Source organism: Podarcis muralis, unplaced genomic scaffold (assembly GCF_964188315.1).
Source record: "Podarcis muralis unplaced genomic scaffold, rPodMur119.hap1.1 HAP1_SCAFFOLD_207, whole genome shotgun sequence".
In the NCBI taxonomy this organism is placed as follows: domain Eukaryota; kingdom Metazoa; phylum Chordata; class Lepidosauria; order Squamata; family Lacertidae; genus Podarcis; species Podarcis muralis.
The window spans coordinates 417-20,969 of NW_027554826.1; the positions used below are offsets into that span (position 1 = coordinate 417).

Consider the following 20,553-nt stretch of genomic DNA (forward strand, 5'->3'; position numbering starts at 1 on the left):
AACTAGCTTTTATTTTATTTTCTAACAGTGGGTTATTTTTTTACACATGTAGCTTGTTTAAACTATGATTTGTTGAAATGAGCCAAGGTCAAACTGTGGTTGTTTCAACAAACAATCGTTTAAACTTATGAGAGTTCCCAGTTTGGATGTAATGATATGCTCCTTTAAAGTTTATGTTTCCAATTTCCTCCTTGTGCTCTGGAGCCAGAGGAGAGGGCTGAGGGGAAGCATGCAAGCCCAAGCTCATTCATATCATAGCTGTCTGTCAACCTCCACTTTTTGGGGGGCAGGAAATTTCCTTATTCCAGCGCCGTTTCCCACTTCTTCCTGCTGCTATCCCGGATTGTTAAATATCCCGCAGACTGTCCCCAGGACAGGTGAGGCTGCTGATCCCTTATTTCCAAATCTGAAAGTTGACAGCTATGATTCATATCATGCTAAACCATGATTGGGTTGGGTCCAGACTGTATCTCTGTAAGTAAAGTGACTTGCAATCCTGGTTTAAGTTAAATAGTGGTGGTTATATAAGTTTGGGTACATTGGCAAGCTACTATGGTTTGCTGCTAACCATGATCGAAAGCTTCTCATTGTGACGTGTAGGAAAAGGGAGGAGGGGGCATATGAGCCTGAGGTTCCTGGTTGTTACGATTATAATGCTAAGTCATGTTTTAGTGCTGCATTTGAAGCCAGCCTCTGTCTTAGCATGCAGTCTCTTGATAGCTGCCCCTCCTTGTTTCTTATTGCTCTTCAGACTACATATAGGAAGGTGCAGGGGAGCATGGCGGCTATGGACCACTGTCACTATATTTAGTCTAGTGGGGCAAGGGGTGGGTGGTGACCCACTTTTTAAAATTTACAAGTCTGTAATAAAATTAATGCAATTAATTCTATTGAACACCAGATACTTTTATTTTATCTGTAGGTGATTCCAGCAATGGGAAAAAATTGTTTCAGAGTACTGTTTCTTCCATTAGAAGAAGGCAGTTTTGAAAGTACATTATTTATAAATACCTCATCTCATGGAATATTTTCATATCAGGTAATCTTTTGTTCATCAGCTTGAGATTTAGAAGGTAATTTGTTTTTCAAATGACGTAATAGTGGGCAAAACCAGGAAACATTGCCAGCAGTTCTTGGTCATGAATAAATAATACTTGCAGAGAGCATTATGATTTCCAAGGGACTGAAGCTTTAAGGGGTCTGTTTTTCTGGTCCCAAATGGCTTAAAAATTTTCTACATTTGTGTTGGAGAAGAAGCAAGTGGGCGACTTTCCCCTCTGGTAGTTGAAGACAACCATTCTGTAGGTACATTTTCAAGTAAGCCTTTCTAACTTGAAAAAAAAAAAAGATTTGTATTCCATGTTAAGCATTACAGACAATTAAATACAGTAGTTCTAAAAGTATATGTAGCCCTGCTTGGCCATGATTTATTTGCTGCTACAGAAAAAAGTGTAGAGACATCCAGAAAATCCGTGTTATACAGATTATACAAGGAATTATGCCTCAGTTTTATAACTGAAGGTATTCCTAGGCTGTACCTCAGTAGGTTGGAGAACTAAGGCAATGCTGCCATTGTCTATGCAGTGACATCTGGATCTTATAGCACATATCACTTGCTTGCACGCTTCCCATACACATTTTATTGACCATGTAAGAGGGCATAATGTGACTAGATGGACCTTTGGTTTGAACCAGCAGGGCTCTTGGCATTCACTATGATCTCAAACTTTGCATGCAAAAGTTGGTGTTGTACACCAGTTTGCATTGTGCATGTATAAGACAATTTGGGATCTTCATTCATTATTTACTTATTAAATTTGTATACCGCCCTATGCCCGCAGGTCTCAGGGCGGTTGCAACATAAAATCACAATATAAAAACATGAAATGCATAATAAAAATAAAACCAACCCAATAAACACCCTCCCTTCAGTTGCATTCACTTCAAAGGGACTAGCAGAAGAGAATTTTCTCAGTGATTTTGCACACACTCTACCTCTTGGATCAGTAACACTTCATTGATAAACTGAAGGGATCTGTAAGGAGTTCTAAAAAAACAGTTTACTGTGGAATATGTGAATGAAAATTTTAAAATAACAGAGAAACAAAAGGTCAGTAACATTTAACTGGGCTTTAAAAAGAAGAAATAAATAATATTTACTTGTGTAAAATAATAATATAATATAATAATATAATATAATATAATATAATATAATATAATATAATATAATATAATATAATATAATATAATATAATATATGCTTTTAAAACTTGGGCCTTCATCATAAAAGTTTCTAAATAATTACACATCTAATACAAAAGTTTCCTTCACCTTTTTCTTATGTAAAACTATGTGCTAAATGACGTGCTTCAGATATTTTAAGTATTAGAAAACTGCAGCTGATACTCAGTTGCTCTTGTGACACCTGGTGTAGTTTGAATTTGAATTGTTCAGGCAGCAATACCCAGGACCCCCAAATATAGTATAAATTCTTCTGTTTTTAGCCCCCTCGTTTGTTTATAGCACCCATCTCATGAATAAGTGCTAGAAATACTTTCCCACAGCCTCACCAACACTTCTGAATAAACATGCACTGAAAGTCATGCAAATAATGCTGGAGGAGGTTCCTTCACATCTGTCTGCTGTTCCCCTGTGATCACCTCTCTTGCAGCCACCAACCCACCCACCCACACGGCATCTGCTATGCCCATTTCCCTTTTTTTTGCATGTACTAAGGCAAATGAATGAGTTCTAGGCTTCAGAGATCGTAAAGTTGTAAATAATAATAATAATTTTAAAAAATTGCCATGTTAATTTTTGTGAAATGGTAATCTCACTTGCATTGTGTCTGAGGTGGCAAAGCCTCTGGTTCTTCTTGACCAAGCAACTGTGGCTACCCTGGAATGTTAATTTACTCTAGTAAATTTCCTGCCACTGGTGCCTTCACTCCTCTTGATTCTCTTCAGTTGCCTTAGGAACCAAACAGTCCAGCTTCTGTGAGGGAAGGGGAAATTGTCCGTTTGGTTTGGATTATTGCCGCAGAGAGAGAGAGATATATACATTATTATTATTTTGCTTTCTCCAAGCCCTAGTTCATAAGAGCTCAAGAGAGGGGATTTTTGTGTAACACTTGTCAGAAAAGTGGACTTATGGAACCACAATCATTAGTTTAAAAGACTGTTCTGTCTTTGATCTCCTTGCTTCAGTTTCATAGCTTGCACTGCGGAACCACTTCAGCAAGAATTACTAGGAGATTATCTTCTTCCCTGTTCCTTAGAAATCTCATATAGAAAGCCACTGTCCAAGTAAAATACTATATAACCATCTAAATAGCAGAAACAAATGTTAGTACACTTGTCTTTCAGTTTCCCATCAGCAGACTATTTGGAGACTTCTGTCACATTATTCATTGTGAAAGTCCTATTCACATTTTAATGCATCTTTTGCTATTTGATGCATAAAATGCCTAGATTTGTTCTTATGCCTAGATTTGTTCTTTTTATGTTTATCAGACCTGGCCCAGGTAGATGAAAAGTGGTACTTTTAGGAATGGCATATAAAATTGTCTAAAATGGTTCAATATGGTAGCTGTGGTCTGGGCATATTTTTTTTTAGTTCATGCTCAAACAGAAATCGCCTTCACTCTGAATTGACATTGTGATGTCACCACATGCCATATCTTACTGGCCACATGGCATTAATATAATCACATTGACTGTCATCCCCAATTGCCTGGAATCACCTAGTGAAGCAGAACCTTTCCCCCAATTTTTAAAATATTGCTGAAGAAGCAATAAACAGGGGGGGAAATGTTGTAAACCATTGTGCGGAGAGGCCTTGCACTCTGGAAATGTTTTTATATATGAACATTTGGTGCAGGTGTGTTACTGAATAATTTCAATATATTCTGCTATTTTAGCATGTAACATGCTAAAGCATGTTATTTTTGTTTGAAAATAGTGAATGTAATGTACTGTTTTACACCAGGTCTTTGGAACAGGAACTTCAAGGACCATTTCAGAAGACTCTAGAAAGCAGCTAGCAAATACTTATTTACTGCTTCCACATATCAACAGTATCCAGATCTCACAGACACTGGTATAGTAACTTTTTAAAAAAATAAATAAATTATATTTTAGGGACCACGTAAGGTTGCTTTGTTTTTCAAAAAGAACTGTACCTCAGCTTTCTGTTTAATGTTAATGGAAATGATGCCATGGGGTTTTAAGGACTATTGTTGTTTATTCTTGGCAGAATATTGTTGTGGGGAGGGAGATAGTAGTATTGTTGACAGTATCTCGCTCTGCAACAGTACAAATGTAGGAATAATCATTCCTGTGAGTTGCACAATTGACAACTGACCACTGAAACCCCAGGTACTATGCACACATGTCCTTGTTTCATTTCCTGCGTTGCCCTTTGCTGCTCTCCAGTACAGTGGTACCTCTAGTTGCGGACACGATCCGTTTGCACCTCGAAAAGTCCGCAGCTAGAGCTGCGCTTCTGCCCAAGCGTGGAGCATTATAGAGCGCTTCTGCGCATGTGCGAAGCATGCAGAACGCTTCTGCACATGCATGCGGGGCGAAACCCGGACATATACACTTCTGGGTTTGCCGCGTTTGCAACCCGAAAATCTGCAACATGAAGCAAACACAACAAGAGGTATGACTGTACACTAGAAGTAGCTGCTCTTTGGAATAACAATATTTCTTACTTCTCATTGCTGATTATATAGAGATTTGTACGCAAATAAAAAATGCGCACCAGGCAATATGTATGGAAGTTACCTTCATTCTTCGTGCCCTATAACACACACTCAAACCCCCCAAAATCTGGCCCCAAAATGTTGGTAAACCCTGATGTGGACCAAACAGACAGGCTGTGCAGATCAGAAGAGGCCAGGATTTGAATAAGCTCCTTTGTGTATTCCAAATCTATGGCCACACACACAATGTCTTGTGATAAACCCTTGAGAATAGAGTATTTAATTTCAGCATCTTGCTTTTCTCTCCGGATCAATCTCTACCTGCTCCCCACCCCACCAGCCCAAGAAAAAAAGAAACAGACAGAGAGAAAGCAACACATTCTCTCCACTTCCTCTTCAAGGCTCAGATCAGCAGCTCGCGTAGCAGTCTGAGCTTTAAAAAGCACCTAGAGGTGAAAGAGGAAGTGGGGAAAGGGCATCAGATAAACCAGTTTCCTCCCCCTAGTTCTATGTACTTCTCAAGGGGAATAGGTAACCGCCCTCAACTACCTCATGATTAGTGGGGGGGGGGGGACTCGAGGTCTTGCAGTCAGCAGGACAAATCCTGCGCAGTGCCATTGTGTCCAGAGTTGTCGCACTGGAGACTGTAGGTTCCAGTACTATTTCCAGCATTTCGGGGCAGGACCTGGCATTCAAAATTAGTGTGTTTTTTTAAGAGTGTTGCTCAGGGTCTCTTTCCTAACTTTGCCACAGCAAATAAATTTTAAAATTTAAAGAATTGTCCAGTAGCACCTTAGAGACCAGCTAAGTTTGTTCTGGGCATAAGCTTTCATGTGCATGCATACTTCTTCAGATACCATGCACACAAAAGCTTATACCCAGAACAAACGTAGTTGGTCTCTAAGGTGCTACTGGATATTTTTAAATTTTATTTATTTATTTCGACTGTGTCAGACAACACAGGTACCTACCTGAATCCTTTGCCACAGCAAGTTTCTTTCATATTGCGACCCAGCTCCTCATTTGTACATTAAATTTTTTTAAAAAAATCTGGTGTTAAAATATTGTTGTTAGAATCTTCGAAGTCAAATAATCTTGAAATTTACAGCTAAAGATTAGCTAGTTTTTCTCTAATGGTTGCTAGGCCAGTGCCAGCTGGGATGTCATCTTGCTGAGTTTATACTTGAAAACTTGACTGGAAGCATTACATGCATTTTATAAAGGGAGAAGCTACATGAGCGCAAAAAACAAACATGCCTACCGTTAGTGAAATGTGTAACAATGCTTGTGGGTCTTCCTTGTTGGGAAACATCTATGTAATTGTTCTGCTGCTTGTCCAGCAGCAGCAGCAGCAATGATTATCATAATCTGGTTTGAGCCACTTTTTATGCGTCTGCTTTGCACAGAGCAAAGTTTTGTTTGCAAGTATTTAAAACACACACAGAGGAAAGGATGGATTTGTATTTATTTATCCCTTAAAGTTACTTTAAATGCTTTATGAAATTATTGCAAACTCGATCACTGGCTCTGTCTGCTGTGGCAGAAGCAAGGGGAACAGGTTTGCTATATTAAATGTGGCAACAGAAGTGTACTGGCTTTAGCGTTAATAACACTAAGGCAGTTTATTCTGTAACATAACAGCAACATAGAAGATACTCTGTTCTTTAAGAGTTCGCACGAAGATGTTCTGCAATTCTTATTGCATGGATATGTGGCTGTTCATTGTGAATGTTTATGTGAAGGTTTCTGATGGTTCTCATGTATCTATAACTGACAAAACCATTTATTGTTCCCACCTTTTGACCTTGAATTCCTGCAAAATGTGGTGGGTTTAGGAGAAGAAATTGAGATTCACATTTGAAAAAAAGAACCAGCAAATAATTAAACAGTTAAATAATGGTATGATTAGATGTGCTATAGCTCCCCCTCATGGGTATTTGAAAGGATTCTTAACCAGAAAATAAATTGATATAATGGAAAGCTGACTTTGCCAATGGTACTGTTTATTAGTGAATTTAATTTCAAAATACCTGATTTATATAGGGTATACAAGCCGTATTCTTGAGGACCAAATTTAGGACCATAAGTTGCCATATTTGTTTGAAAATAGACCCATTTTTTGGCATATGGTTGAATTTGCTAAAATATTTTAGGTATGTAGCAATGTAATCAACCACGTAAAACACAGAAGGCAACTATAAAAAGTTGTCAGAATTATATAATTGTCAAGGTTGCTGATAATAAAAATGTAGAGTTCATTATCACATTTATTATAACACTTTTATCTAAGGCGCTCAAGATGGCATACATTGCTTTCCCCCACCCATCCTCACAATAACCCTAGCAGACGGACAGACACTGGTTCAAAATTACCCAGTGAGCGTCACGGGCAAGTGAGGATCTGAAACCTGGCCCTAGTCTAACATTCTAAGCACTCCATCACATGTCTACACACCATACTGGTTTGACCTTCTTTGACTCTGGTTTTTTGTTTGTTTTTCCAGGCAGAAACTAGGAATGTCAGTCACTTAAAAGTTCGTCTTGAATGCCGATTACTTAACAAATTGTATCAGCATTTTAAGGTACGGTGTATACTTTTCTTCCTAAATCAGAGACTACACCAGCCACGCACAGCTAAGCTAGTTGAGCTGGACTCAGCTGTGGTCTTGAAGTAGCCTTTACTTACTGTTTTGGGGGCATCAACGTATATGAACAAGGGTGAATCCTTAAGGCTAATTCAGGATATTTTAGCTTCTGTGACAACTTTAGGTCTATTCCATGGAACAGCTAACCCAGGGTATGGATGTTTTGGTTGAGATTCCTGCAGAGCAAGGAGTTGGACCAAATGACCCTCGGGGGTCTCTTTCAACTCTACCGTTCTGTGATTCTATGTGACACTGCACTGGGAAGTAGGTGCTTAAGTGATATTGTATGCTGAGATTACTCTGTAGTTGGAGCATTACCTCCTCAAAGCACTGATCCCTTTAATCCTGTGTATGCTGGCATAATGAGGAAGTTACGTTGGTACACTCTATGTAGTGCATTGAATTCTTTGGGAATTTCCCCCATTGATCTTGCCAACTGTGATCTGACTGGCATCATTCATTTTTTGAATTGCAGCCTGTCTTTGGCCGTTAAAACAAAAAAAAAATCCTTCCAGTAGCACCTTAAAGACCAACTAAGTTAGTTCTTGGTATGAGCTTTCGTGTGCATGCACACGAAAGCTCATACCAAGAACTAACTTAGTTGGTCTTTAAGGTGCTACTGGAAGGAATTTTTTTTTGTTTTGACTATGGCAGACCAACACTGCTACCTATCTGTATTTGGCCGTTAAGAATGTCTTATGCCAAATCTGATGCTGACCGTGCAAAAAGCCATAACATCATTCTGAGGACTATGTCTTAGCAGTGCCATTTTTATGGCTGCATGCCATCAAGTAGATCCAATCTAGATGGTGAATGGCTCAACAAATCCTTGCAATTCCAACCTGAATATTGTTGTCTTTATAAGGAAGACAACAATATTCAGGTTGGAACTGCATGGATTCATTGAGCCATTCACCATCTAGATTGGATATTTCTTATTCCCAAATCTTTGCTTATTCCCAAATATTTTCTCTACGGGAAATTACCAACTACCATATTGACCTAGGCTCTATCTGCTCACAGTAACAGTAACTTTAATTCAGTGTATCTGTTTTCTTCCAGCATGACTGCTTCCTTTTTAGATTCTGCCTCTTTACCTCTATCACACACAACTTAGAAAATCACTCTGCCTATTTTAGAACATAAATTCTGTGATTTCCTGTTTGCTTACATCGCATATATACATATATACAATCTATCATATATTTAAAGATGTACAGTATAAGACAGACTGTCCTTTGCTTGTCATCAGTGTGACCTGAAGATTAGCTCAAAGTTTCTTGTCACCAGTTCCCACATTTTACCATTCATAGGAGCCAACTCCTAGGGGCCAAGTGGTTTTCGCCCCCTCCCCCGTAAAATAATTGAGGAGGCTGCCCCCCTTAAGTTTATGGGCACTGCCCTTCAAATGGTGTGCATGCACCGCATCATGTGATCGATTATGTAGGGTGGGGTTTACCTGCCCCCCCCCCCAATATTTTATTTACGTTGGCACCCCTGTTGCCATTCCATGTCAAGAAGTGCCTAACAGTTAAAAGGCACACTCTTACTGGAATATACTTTTGTGGATTAAGAAGTGGAGGTCTGCCTTGTCCACTGTCCATATATGACTAGATTTATGGTAATTCTCTTTTGAAGGTGCTAAACTAACTTTTAGAAGAAAGATATAATGGTCACGTTAGAAAACTGTGTGTACATGTCTATTTACACTTATGTACCCACCCATCCTGGTCCCTGCTCCTGCCAACCTAGCAGTTTGAAAGCACGTCAAAGTGCAAATAGATAAATAGGTACCGCTCTGGCGGGAAGGTAAACTGCATTTCCGTGCACTGCTCTGGTTCGCCAGAAGCAGCATAGTCATGCTGGCCACATGACCCGGAAGCTGTACGTCGGCTCCCTCGGCCAGTAAAGCGAGATGAGCACCGCAACCCCAGAGTCGGTCACGACTGGACCTAATGGTCAGGGGTCCCTTTACTTTTACTTTTTACCCACCCATCATTTTTGTTTCCTTAACTGTGTATAGCTAGAGGATTTCCAGTGCAGAATGTGCAGAGGAACAGTATTTATCCTAAAGAGGCAGAATGTATATCATGCTGTCCCATTGCTGTGCATTTGTAGCAGAACATTATTTCCTAAAGTAGTATAACTTTCTCTTCAGATTCCCAGCAAAACATATCCTCTTTTGGCATGCTAGACACCAGGATTTTTTTAAAGGGACCATAACAGGTTACGTCTTGCAGTTCTGAATGAATCATTCTGATTGTTCTCATGTGAATAATTTTTTGGATTTCCCTTTCTGTTTTGCATTAGAGTTGCTGCTTTGCATCTGATGGCCTAATGCTGCTAGAGATAAGCTTAATGGTCAAAATGGAAAATATGCAACATGAATTTGTGGACCTTAGACAGTACTTACTGGAAAACCTTTTTGTAGTTTATGTAGCAATGGACAAAACACAGACCTCTGGTAAGTCCAAGATGTGTCTGCATGTATTGCATACTATTGATATAGTATGTTCTTGCAGCAATGGACAAAAATATGGTTTGACCTTTTGACTGTTATTCTTTTTTTGAACAGATGATTCCCCAGTAGTCTTGTATGTGTTGCATTCAGGGAGCAACCTTCTTTATGTGCAGGTAACTTTTAAAAAAATATATAATTTAGTACAGGGGTTCTTAACTTGTGGTCCAGGGAACCCTAGGGAGTCCATGGATGGCTTCAGGGGTTCCTTGAATCAGGTGCAATTTATCCCACCCAATGTTGTAAATGAAACTGCATGTAAAATTGTGTATGTATATGTTTGTGTGCATTTTTCTGGGAAATGAGTCTATAGCTTTTATCAGATTCACAAAAGGGATCCACGTCTGATTGTTAAGAGTATCATAATTAGCTTAAGAACTATCCTTGGGTGAATGTAGATGATTTGAGATTTGATCTGACAAATTGCAGTTTAAATTGTCGTGAAGATGAACTTCACAGCAGCTAAGGCAGTTATAGCATTATACTAATGTATACTAATGTGATTTCTTTGTAGGATGTAAAACACTTGTCACAGGAAGGAAAATTTTCTGTGCAGTTTGAGCCAATATTGCTGCCATCACTGACCACAAATTTCACAAGAGTTGCTTCTGTTGTTTGTAAAGGTACAGTGTATTCAATACAACATAGTCTGATGTATACCTTCCCCATTATACAATATGACAAAGTTTATTAAAGAGGATATGGCATGTAACAGATACACTTCCTGAAGATTATATATTAAGTGTCCATTTTCATGACCACTTCTAGCACATCTGTCCCCCCACCCCACCCCCACAGCCCCAAAAAGAGAGATGTAAAGTTCAGGACATCTTGAAGACATGGAATAAACATTTTTCTGTGCAGTGGTGTGTGGGGAGATGAAATAATTGCATTCTTGTCAGAAATACTTGCATTCTTGTCAACTTAAGCTTGCACACTTACCTGCTTACCTGCTGGTAACTTGCACAAAAGTTGATGACACTTAGTGCTGTGCTGTAAATCTATTATGTGCAATGTACCTACAACACATTGTTACGTACTATGTTTATGAAATTTACAAATGCCTTGGTTTTATTCATAAACAAGGACAAATGCTTTAGGAGTGTGCACAGATCTCAAGATTTGGCTTGTATTTGAGCATTAAAAAATAATTCCATTTTATTTCTGAGTCACTCTGTGCAACTTTGTATTTCAATCTGTAATTCTGCTCCTCCAGCACTTGGTATAGAACTGCAGTCTGCTGAAACTCCACATTACCTAACAATGCACTGGTGTTCATCAGTTGGGGAAAGAAGCTCTTAAAATTGTAGTAAACAAATGGGCTATGGGCTCACATTATTGTGATGCAGAAACAGAAGAAGGAATTCAGTAGTATAGCCTGATTGCACATAATAGGGCTGATGTGGTTAAGCCCCATTGAAGTCAGTGGAACATGCTTCTGGAGTTAACCTGCAAAAGCTCAGGCAAGAAATCTCTCATAACCAGAGAGATTTAGTCATCCTGAACCCACATTTGTTTGATTTGGATCACATTCCATCCCAATCAGTAATATATCCTGAGATATTGGCATAACTGTGCAGGAAAAATGGAACCCTTTGAACACCCAATAAAACGTCAAAATGTAGATAAGGCTGAATCAAGAGCACTGCATTTAGCCTCCTTAGAATAACAACATTCTCAGACTATATATTAAAAAGTGTGTGCTACAATAAGATGTCTGTTTTCCTTGGCACAGGTACGTTGTGTGGCCCTGGAAGCAATCACATTGCTAATGAGAGGACGAATCTGTTAGACAGTACAGCTTTGCCAAAAGCATGCCATTCCCATCCTGTAATGGAAGGGTGAGGTTTTTTTGCTTAATGCTGCCATTTTAAATTATTAAACATATACCAAAGCAAAGAAGTTGATAACACTTTTTGAAGTTCATGCTCTATATAGTTATTTGTGTGAAAACAGAAAGGTGTTCTAGCTCTGGACTAGTTCATGTGGCAGAGCGGAAGTGACTTGCAGGGCTTCTTTAAATGTCATGGAGCTCTACAAATCCCACTTCCACATTATATATCCAGGGCATATAGAGATTTCCATGTACAGTGGTACCTCGGGTTAAGTACTTAATTCGTTCTGGAGGTCCGTTCTTAACCTGAAACTGTTCTTAACCTGAAGCACCACTTTAGCTAATGGGGCCTCCTGATGCCACCACGCCACCACCGCACAATTTCTGTTCTCATCCTGAAGCACTATTTCTGGTTTAGTGGAGTCTGTAACCTGAAGCATATGTAACCTGAAGCGTATGTAACCCAAGGTACCACTGTATTGCTGTCTGTCTCGAGAGACAATGGAAGAGTACACCTTTGGGGGTAAAGTCAAACTGTTGGAGAGGTGGTTGTAGAGACTAATAAGGGGAAACCCTGTTTTATAGCAGCTGGGGCAAGTGAAGGTGTCTGGTTTCACTGTTAGTAATACACCATGGCATTTCTTCTCTCTACACTTCTCCCAGTGGTCACTGCTGTGTATACATGACTTCTCTTTCTGTCTCCAGACACTGCGGTTGTCTGCAAGTGATTTCCACCTGGCAGAGTTAATGTTGCCAGCCTTCGTGTCACATTTGCAGACATCTTTGTAACACAGATTAATGTCACAGTCTTCTTTATAAACAGAATAAAACTTTTACTTGAGAAAATAAAGTTGTTAAGCAACAGCATAGTCAAAGAGCATACACAGAGTGCTCATAGCAGCTATCTAATGCTTCACAGAGACATTGTCTTAGTTACTGATTAACTGGAGTCCTAGAGCCACTCTGTCTGCCTTAAACAATACAGATACACACACTGGCTGAGACGCACAGGCACTGACTGAGGCCCATAGAGAGGCTGGCTACCTTTATAGGGGACTCAAGATGAGTCACGAGTCACAGTGACTTTGCAGTTTACTGTTACAAGTTACAGCTAGCAGGCTTGAATGATTGTATAGGTCTTGTAGGCCTTGCCTTACTTCTCCTGCTCTCAAGAACCTTTGTCTCATGACACAGAGAGCTGGTTGGCCATCAGGCCTGGTGCCTGAAGCCAGCCCATCTTTGGGGCTCCTGCCATCTTCCATTCTGTGTACATGACCAAGCCAGCTTATGTATGAGGTATATTTCCCATGTAGTGGATCTAGGGAAAGAAACACAAGAACCTCAGTTGTTTACCACATGCTATGTTCTCAGGTGTTCTACTTTTGAAGTGTGCATAGTCACACTCATCACATGATGTCCTGGCTCATGTGGAAGACATAGTTCAAATCAAATAGCATGGCTAGAAGTTTCTTCCTTGCCTTCAAATAGGCTTTCAGTGAAGTCAGTTCACATATTCACCTGTGATGCAAATGATGTATGCAGATGTGAAGCAGCCCTATCTAATTTGTGATCTTACCCTTATATTTACTTTGATTTAGTCCATTTGAATAATTCCTAATGCAACTTCCAGGGCATGCTACTCTCACCAGGTGGTTTATAAGTCTGAAAAATTTATGTATATGCACACACAATACAGAAATATTATAATCAAATAAGACAATATTATTTGATAAACAGCAGTAATAAAAAGGTACGCTTTAAAGATCCTGGTTAGACCATAAGGCAGGGTGTGATTTTTTTGCAAGTAAATAACATTTAGCAGTGAACTGTTTTCTGTCTACAGGTATGTTGGAATCGATCCATTTGCAACGGTATTTTATATAGAACCACATCGCAGTATTTCTGCATCTTGGTTAATATGGTTTACCAACAATTTTGATTTTAGCATTGTGCTAAATGACGTATATGTTTCAAGAGAAACAAAGGATATTTTAAAGGTGAGTTTTTCTTGTAAGCCTCACTTGGTACTTTTCCTTAAACAATTAGCAATGTATATCAGCATCCCATTCATTAAAATCTCCATTTATATACTGGGCGTGTGTACTCAGCCCTAAAAAAAAAAAGAATCACATCAGAAGAACCAAGAAAAGTTTAAATTGTGTTGCTGGTTGATAAATTGTGAACAGTTATATTAAACTTCTTATTTTGTATTTATTTTAGTCTGCTAGTTGTGGAATTTGGGAAGAGCTTATTCGGGACATAAAAGTCCCAAGCTGACCAGATGAAGATAATAGCTTATCTTCCCATTTCTGTATTCTGAAATGTTGCCAGGCATTCCCTGCACATTTTTCGAATCTTTCCTCGTGGCAGGCTTGAGGCTGTCAGGGTGCTGATTTTTTCACCCATTACCAAATTCCATACATGCACAGCATGACTGTTAAGGAATGCAAGCAGCCCTGCTTATACATGAATAATTAGATAAATTTATTTAGCTAGGGCCCAATCTGCCACTCCCCTGTGTATCATTAGAAGCAGAAGATAACAAACGGAGCAAGATTTTTCATGCAGATGTACTTTATATGCACTTGGTTTGATCTGATGTTTTTTTGCCATTAGGTTCTGAACTTCACAGATCCTTTGACTCTACCTCCAGGATGTTGGAATGTGTTTTCCTTGAAACTCCACATCAAAGAATCAGTAACAAGTTTATTTTCCAATATTTTTGTGGCCACAAATATTGGAGTGATATTCGAGATACCGCTGCAAATTTATTCTGCTTTGTCACAGGTAGTGTATTGAATTGCATATGTTTACAGTAGTATATTCTGACTTGCATATTTTACAGTTCATAGAGTAATAATTAATTTTTGAAGTGATACTATCTTTTCAGAGTATTAGATTTTTGGGAGGTTTATCCAAATTTCAAGTTAGGAAAATGTTGTTAGGAAAATGGTTGAATGAAGTCTTAATTTACGCAGAGTCACTGGAGCATCAATTATTCCTTCTGAATTCATTTTGTATTGTATTGAATAGGGTGCAGAACTCAAACCAGGATACTATGGAACACTTTGCATATTATTTTAAGTGGTGGAAATTGAAAGTGCACATGATTCTGAAAGCTAGTGGAGATTGTTTAAGGTGTAAGCACTTTTCATCACTTCCATCTAAGTGCAAAGTGGCTTAATTGTTTGTATTTTTAAAAACATTGGGTGTGGGGAAATACTGAAAACCATAGAGTTGTTCTTTACATGCTGACTTAAATACAATCATAGAATTGAAGAGTTGGAAGGGACCCCAAGGATCCGACCCCCTGCAATATTTGTTAATTTATTTAGTGTTTTAATCAATGTTTTTCAGAAGGGAGAACTTCATTTTGAAGCCATAGCACATCGTGATGTGTACTGTTCCTTGCGAATGTCAGACACAGGTAAAAGCAGAAAATAAGGGTGTTCCCATCTATGATACTAATGGATAAATAAGATGTGCTGTTTTTTTTTAAGTAAACATTATTTCTTTCTGAATGCCTAACTTCTTCTTCGTAGATTTTAGCAGCCTTCTGGTCATGCTATGTTGAACATCTTATAGTGAAGTCAGTCTGCTTTAGATAGTCTGCTTTTGTTCTGGGGAAAGAGGCAATGCAGATTTGTGAGCATGGCTCACAGGGGTGCTGGTTTTGCAAGAGCCTAAAAGGGAAGGTGGGGCAGAAAATTGTGCAAGAGGGAGAGAATAATACTGGGGCATATTTTTTAAAAAATATATAAAAGTTTGTGGTCTTATGCATAAATATGGGGTGTGTGTGTTAAGAGCTGTTATGCATTGGTCATACTATTTCTAAATGTGTTCTCTTTATGACTTATTGAAATCAATTTTGGAACAAAAGCAATAAACAAATATTATGTATCAATGAAACGGAATGTTATTCTTTTAGCAAATATGCTTTGGGAAAGGAGCCTATCTCTGGACAGTTCTACATGGAGTGTGGATTCTGACCTTGCATATCAGCTCCATGAAAAATGGCAAAAAATTAAGCACAATGAAATTTGCAGGTGTGTATACAGAATGTTCTTAATTTCAGCATTAGAGTGGTAAAGTCTTGGTGTGCTTATGGTCAACGTGTTAAAATCCATGATATAGGGGCTAATACTAAATAGTCACATCATGCATTACAGAGGGTGCAGACATAGCACTCCTGATTCCTTAAGCATGGTTAAGGGAACAGGCCTTGGACCATAATGTTACCTGCATCTTCTGCTTCCTTCCAGTACCCCCTGTCCTCCTAAATCCCCATACTACCTCCTGCTAGCTTTAACCACAGTTCAGGCTGCAAGATTGAGAGACTCCTTATAGTGCCTAGCAATGTGTCCCCTCCTATGTGGGCCTTTTCTCTTTCCAGACTACCCCCCTTTCAGCTCTGAAAAATACTTTGCCTCCACCACTGAAGTCAGGGGTCACAGCCTTTCAATTACTTCCTTTCGCTGCTTCTCGTTTTCTGAAATTTTCATCTTCACTACTGTCACAGGTGACAGCAGCAGAAAATGGCTCTCATTCAGTTGCTTCCAGTGACAGCACTCCATTCCCTACAATGTCCCAAGTGGGGAAAGGAAATGATTGGATGGAAGGTGGTCTGCTACTGCTGCCTCCTATAATAACCAGTACTGGAAGCCGGTGTGGTGTAGTGGTTAAGAGTGGTGGACTCGTAATCTGGTGAACCAGGTTTGATTCCCCGCTCCTCCACATGCAGTTGCTGGGTGACCTTGGGCTAGTCACACTTCCCTGAAGTCTCTCAGCGTCACTCACCTCACAGAGTGTTTTTTGTGGGGGAGGAAGGGAAAGGAGATTGTTAGCTGCTTTGAGACTTCTTAAGGGGAGTGAAAGGCGGGATATCAAGTCCAAACTCCTCCACTCCTCCTCCTCCTCCTCCTTCAAAGTCTAAAAGAGGGACACAAGACTGGTGTCAGTGGCCAGCCCACCTGAGCTGCTGAAGCTTTGGCATTTACCATCAGCATTGGTTTTGACCAGATGTTTATAAACCAGGTAGTTCCTGAGCAATAATGGACCCTGGGTAGCATTCACCATGGTTAAAACTGGGGCAAGCATATGCTTGAACCATAGTTAAAACCAGCAAGGGTTTTGCATTGAAGAAGGGAACAATTGTGTATGATTCTAATGCTTTGACTGTAGTGAAGGAATCTGAAGCATTGTGTTTGCATCGGCCCTTAGAAGCTTGCAGAATTCATTGTCAAATTTTCAGTAAGTGGCCGTAAAACATTTACAGTTCTCTCACTCTTTTTTTTTTAAAAGGTTTGGTACTGTGTTGTAGAATCTCTAGTAGGAGATTTAAAAGTAAAAGGATGAAACTGAAGGTGTTAAAATATTGCAAACACAAGGCCATAATTAGAGGATATTTCTGTCTCTGAAAGAGATGATCTGTCATAACATGGCAAGCCAAAAGTTTCTTGTTCTTTTTGATACTTTTTATTACATTTTCCAAACGTAAAGCAATACAAACTACACAGCCTCACACCAAGAAATAAGCATAACAACCATTTCACAGCACTGCAAAACAGTTATAAGCAACTGAATGAAGAGATTAAACTAAACAAAGAATGTCTGTCCAAAACTAAAATTGGGAGGGAGGAGGATGGATCAATTTATCACTAATGTTGGCATAGCTAGTAAATTGAAACGGGGTATCTTGAAACCTCTCTTATTTATGTCCTTATTAACTCAACAGGAGAAATATTGGGGAACTTGTTCAAGCGTCTCATCAGAAGGATCATAAAGAAGAATCCTTTGCATTACCTTTACCCCACTTGGTTACAGAGCTTGGTCTCACATTGAACTTCAGTGCAGCTGCACCAATGAATAGCATGGTGAGGCCATTTTTAGATTTATTAAACTTTTTGTCATAATTTCTCACTTGTCTTAGTTCCATTTTTGGTTTTGAAAACAGAAAATTGTAAGTACTTATTGTCTTATACAGTCGTACCTTGGTTGACGAACGCCTTGCAACTCAAACGTTTTGGCTCCCGAACGCCGCAAACCCGGAAGTGAGTGTTCTGGTTTGCGAATGTTCTTTGGAACCTGAACGTCCAACACAGCTTACGCAGCTTCCAATTGGCTACAAGAGCTTCCTGCAGCCAATCGGAAGCCATTCCTTGGCAGGGGCGAAGGAAGGCAGTGTGACACCCAGGGCAGGCATCGCAAGGTAGGGTGAGCATGCGGCATCGCTACGTACAACGCATGCGCTGTACATAGCGACACCACACATTTGCTGTATAGCGGTTTGCCGCCGGTGCCACTCCAGTGCCGTACGGATGGTGCCGGGATCCTCTGCTTGCGGCTGTAGCGGCAACGGAGGTATCCCAGCACCATCCGTACAGCGCTGGAGCAGCGCCGACGGCATGCTGCTATACAGCACATGTGCAGCATAGCTACATACAGCACATGCATGCGATGCCACACGTGCTGTACTTAGCGGTTTGCCATCGGCGCTGGGATCCTCTGCTTGCGGCTGCAGCCATGAACAGAGGATCTTCCACATGCGGCTGTGTTGGCGTGATGGCTGCTCGTGCCCTTGTGAGCTCCTGTGGGGTACCCCCACAGACATGGAACACGGGGTGCACTGCCCCCCTGTTGTGACGCCACTATGCCTTGGTTTCCGAACGTTTTGGAAATTGAACAGATTTCTGGAACGGATTCCGTTCAACTTCCGAGGTATGACTGTACTTAATGTCATTATCAGGCCTGTTGAGGTCTTATGAATTAACTGAAAAAGCAGGCTAAAACCAGCAGTCACCAGGTTCTTTTAAACTTTATGGGTCTATTAAAACCTGATAGCTGTGGATATATGAAATTTCACACAGACTGTGTTCATATGTTCAGATAAAGCCTGTCCAAGCCTCATGCTTTCCCCTCTCAGGCACAGTGGTAGCAACAGCAGAAGAGGGGGGGAGTAGCTGTGATCTTCTCTCTGGGAACCTGTGTGTTTGCTCATTCTTGTTTAGCCATGCTTTGGCTTAGCATCACATTCAAACTACGCCATAGCCTATATTGTCATTTTACTCATCGTATAATGCTTTCAATACTTTTTAAAGAATTTTTTTAAACCTTAAATCTACCTCATTCTTTTTCAAGACCCTCTCTTATTTTGAAAACAAAAATAAAAGGACAGTCATAATGGTTTTTAGCTCTGATTTCACAATTTTTATCAACATGAGTAAGATGTGTCAATATTTCTGTACGTTTGTAAATATTTCAGAAAACACTCCAGATTTTTAAAAAAATGCTTTGTACCAAAAATAGCAGAATTTGGGAGTAGGGAAGAGGCTTGAATTCTAAAACATGAAGTATTAATATTGTTGTTTCCCCCCAATTATTTAGGTAAAATACTTTATGCTAAGAAACCCTTCATCTTTCCCAGTTATGTTGCAACTCCTGCCTCTTTCTTTTTATCCTGATCCTCGCGCTCCATTGACTCTACTCAGCAAATGGTAATGAGAAATAGTTTCTTGCGGTAATTTAAGAAATAGTATAATCTGACAATAGTTCCTTTCCCTCCATGTATTTGGGTGGGTGGGGAATGAGCTTGCATCTACCAGTCATGTTCTGTGCATGCAAAGGGTCTTCATGGTATTGGCACAAAGTTTCTAATGCCATGGAAGATCCCACTTGTATTTAGGCTTATTTCACAATAAAGTGGCACCTTGGTTCTCGAACAAAACCCGCTCCAGCAGCCTGTTTGGCTTTCAAAATGTTCGAAAATGGAGGCGCGGCTTCCGTTTGGTTGCAAGAGCTTCTTGCACTCAGCAGAAGCTGCGTGGCACGTTCAGGTTCTGAAAAACGTTTGAAAACGGAAGCATTTACTTCTGAGTTTTCAGCATTCGAGAACCGAAATGTATGGCAACGGAGGTGTTCGGGAACCGCGGTTCCACTGTACCAGCCACTAACATGTGGCGATCAAGGGTTAGAACCATAGACTTGCAGCTTTGGAAGGGACTGTCTCATTCAGCCCCCTGCAATGAAAGAATCTTTTGCCCAACATGGGGCTGACCCTCTCATGCTCTACCAATTGAGATATCCCAAATTTTATATAGGTTTGGTGCAAATGTACAGTCTATTAACTTCACAACCACTGAATTTAGATTGACAGAAGATTATGCTCACAGGGTAAGCAGTGTCTCATGTTACTCTCATATATGTTTTTCACTCTCAGAAATGGAACTTAAGGTGCTCTTTGCATTAAATTGGAGGGAAACAGCCACCACACAGCTGAGAGTCTGTGGTTTATGCAGAAACATGTTTGAGCATGAAAGGAGTTGGCCATTTTTTAAATAACCTGTAACCTGCATTTATTGAATTGCTTAGGTCAGGAATTCCCAAACTGTGGTCCGTGGACCAACAGTGGTCTACGAGCTTTATACAAGTAGTCTGCAGCATCTATGCATTGAATAGCCATATTGATTGTCATTGTATTTTTATTGCTTCTATTGTTTCTTATATTGTATATTACAGTTTGAATACTAGGGAATGCAAGTTGCAATACAAAACATACAAGACATAAGAGATGCAACAAAATACAATTAAAAAACATGCAGCATATAACTCAGTGGATTCCATTTGCAGAAAAAAGTATTAAGTAGTCCACCAAGGCTATCAGAATTTTGAAGTGATTGGAGGGGGAAGGTTGGGAAACAATTGGTTTAGCTATTAAATGGTAAACAATTTTTTAAACATTTGGAGTTATAACATTTATTTAATATATTGCTGATTTAAAAAAAAATCTTCAAAACACATCTAACATTTAAAACTTACACTTTGCACTCCTCAATGGAAACATCAGATAACAAGA

The 20,553-nt window shown here is 39.6% G+C and overlaps 1 protein-coding gene and 1 non-coding gene across 2 annotated transcripts; both read left to right on the plus strand.

The window, feature by feature from the left end:
- The first annotated feature begins 885 nt into the window (after positions 1–885).
- Positions 886–20,053, plus strand: LOC144326596 (transmembrane protein 131-like). The gene is made up of 14 exons (XM_077923068.1): positions 886–1,039; positions 3,988–4,098; positions 7,210–7,287; positions 9,661–9,814; positions 9,926–9,984; positions 10,383–10,491; positions 11,604–11,709; positions 13,546–13,699; positions 14,319–14,489; positions 15,060–15,129; positions 15,631–15,748; positions 17,437–17,575; positions 19,086–19,195; positions 19,799–20,053. The coding sequence occupies exons 1-14, from the start codon at positions 935–937 to the stop codon at positions 20,037–20,039; spliced, it is 1,725 nt and encodes a 574-aa protein (XP_077779194.1). The 5' UTR covers positions 886–934; the 3' UTR covers positions 20,040–20,053.
- Positions 6,212–6,348, plus strand: LOC114604797 (small nucleolar RNA SNORA66). The gene has a single exon (XR_003708435.2). It is a non-coding gene; the product is annotated as a small nucleolar RNA SNORA66 (small nucleolar RNA).
- Positions 20,054–20,553: the final 500 nt, after the last annotated feature.

Excerpts from the sequence above, each read along its gene's own strand:
- LOC144326596 (XM_077923068.1), top strand. The coding sequence starts at position 935 with ATGGGAAAAAATTGTTTCAGAGTACTGTTTCTTCCATTAGAAGAAGGC. Across the intron at positions 7,288-9,660 it reads AATTGTATCAGCATTTTAAG|AGTTGCTGCTTTGCATCTGA; the intron begins GTACGGTGTATA and ends GTTTTGCATTAG. Across the intron at positions 15,749-17,436 it reads AAGCACAATGAAATTTGCAG|GAGAAATATTGGGGAACTTG; the intron begins GTGTGTATACAG and ends TTAACTCAACAG.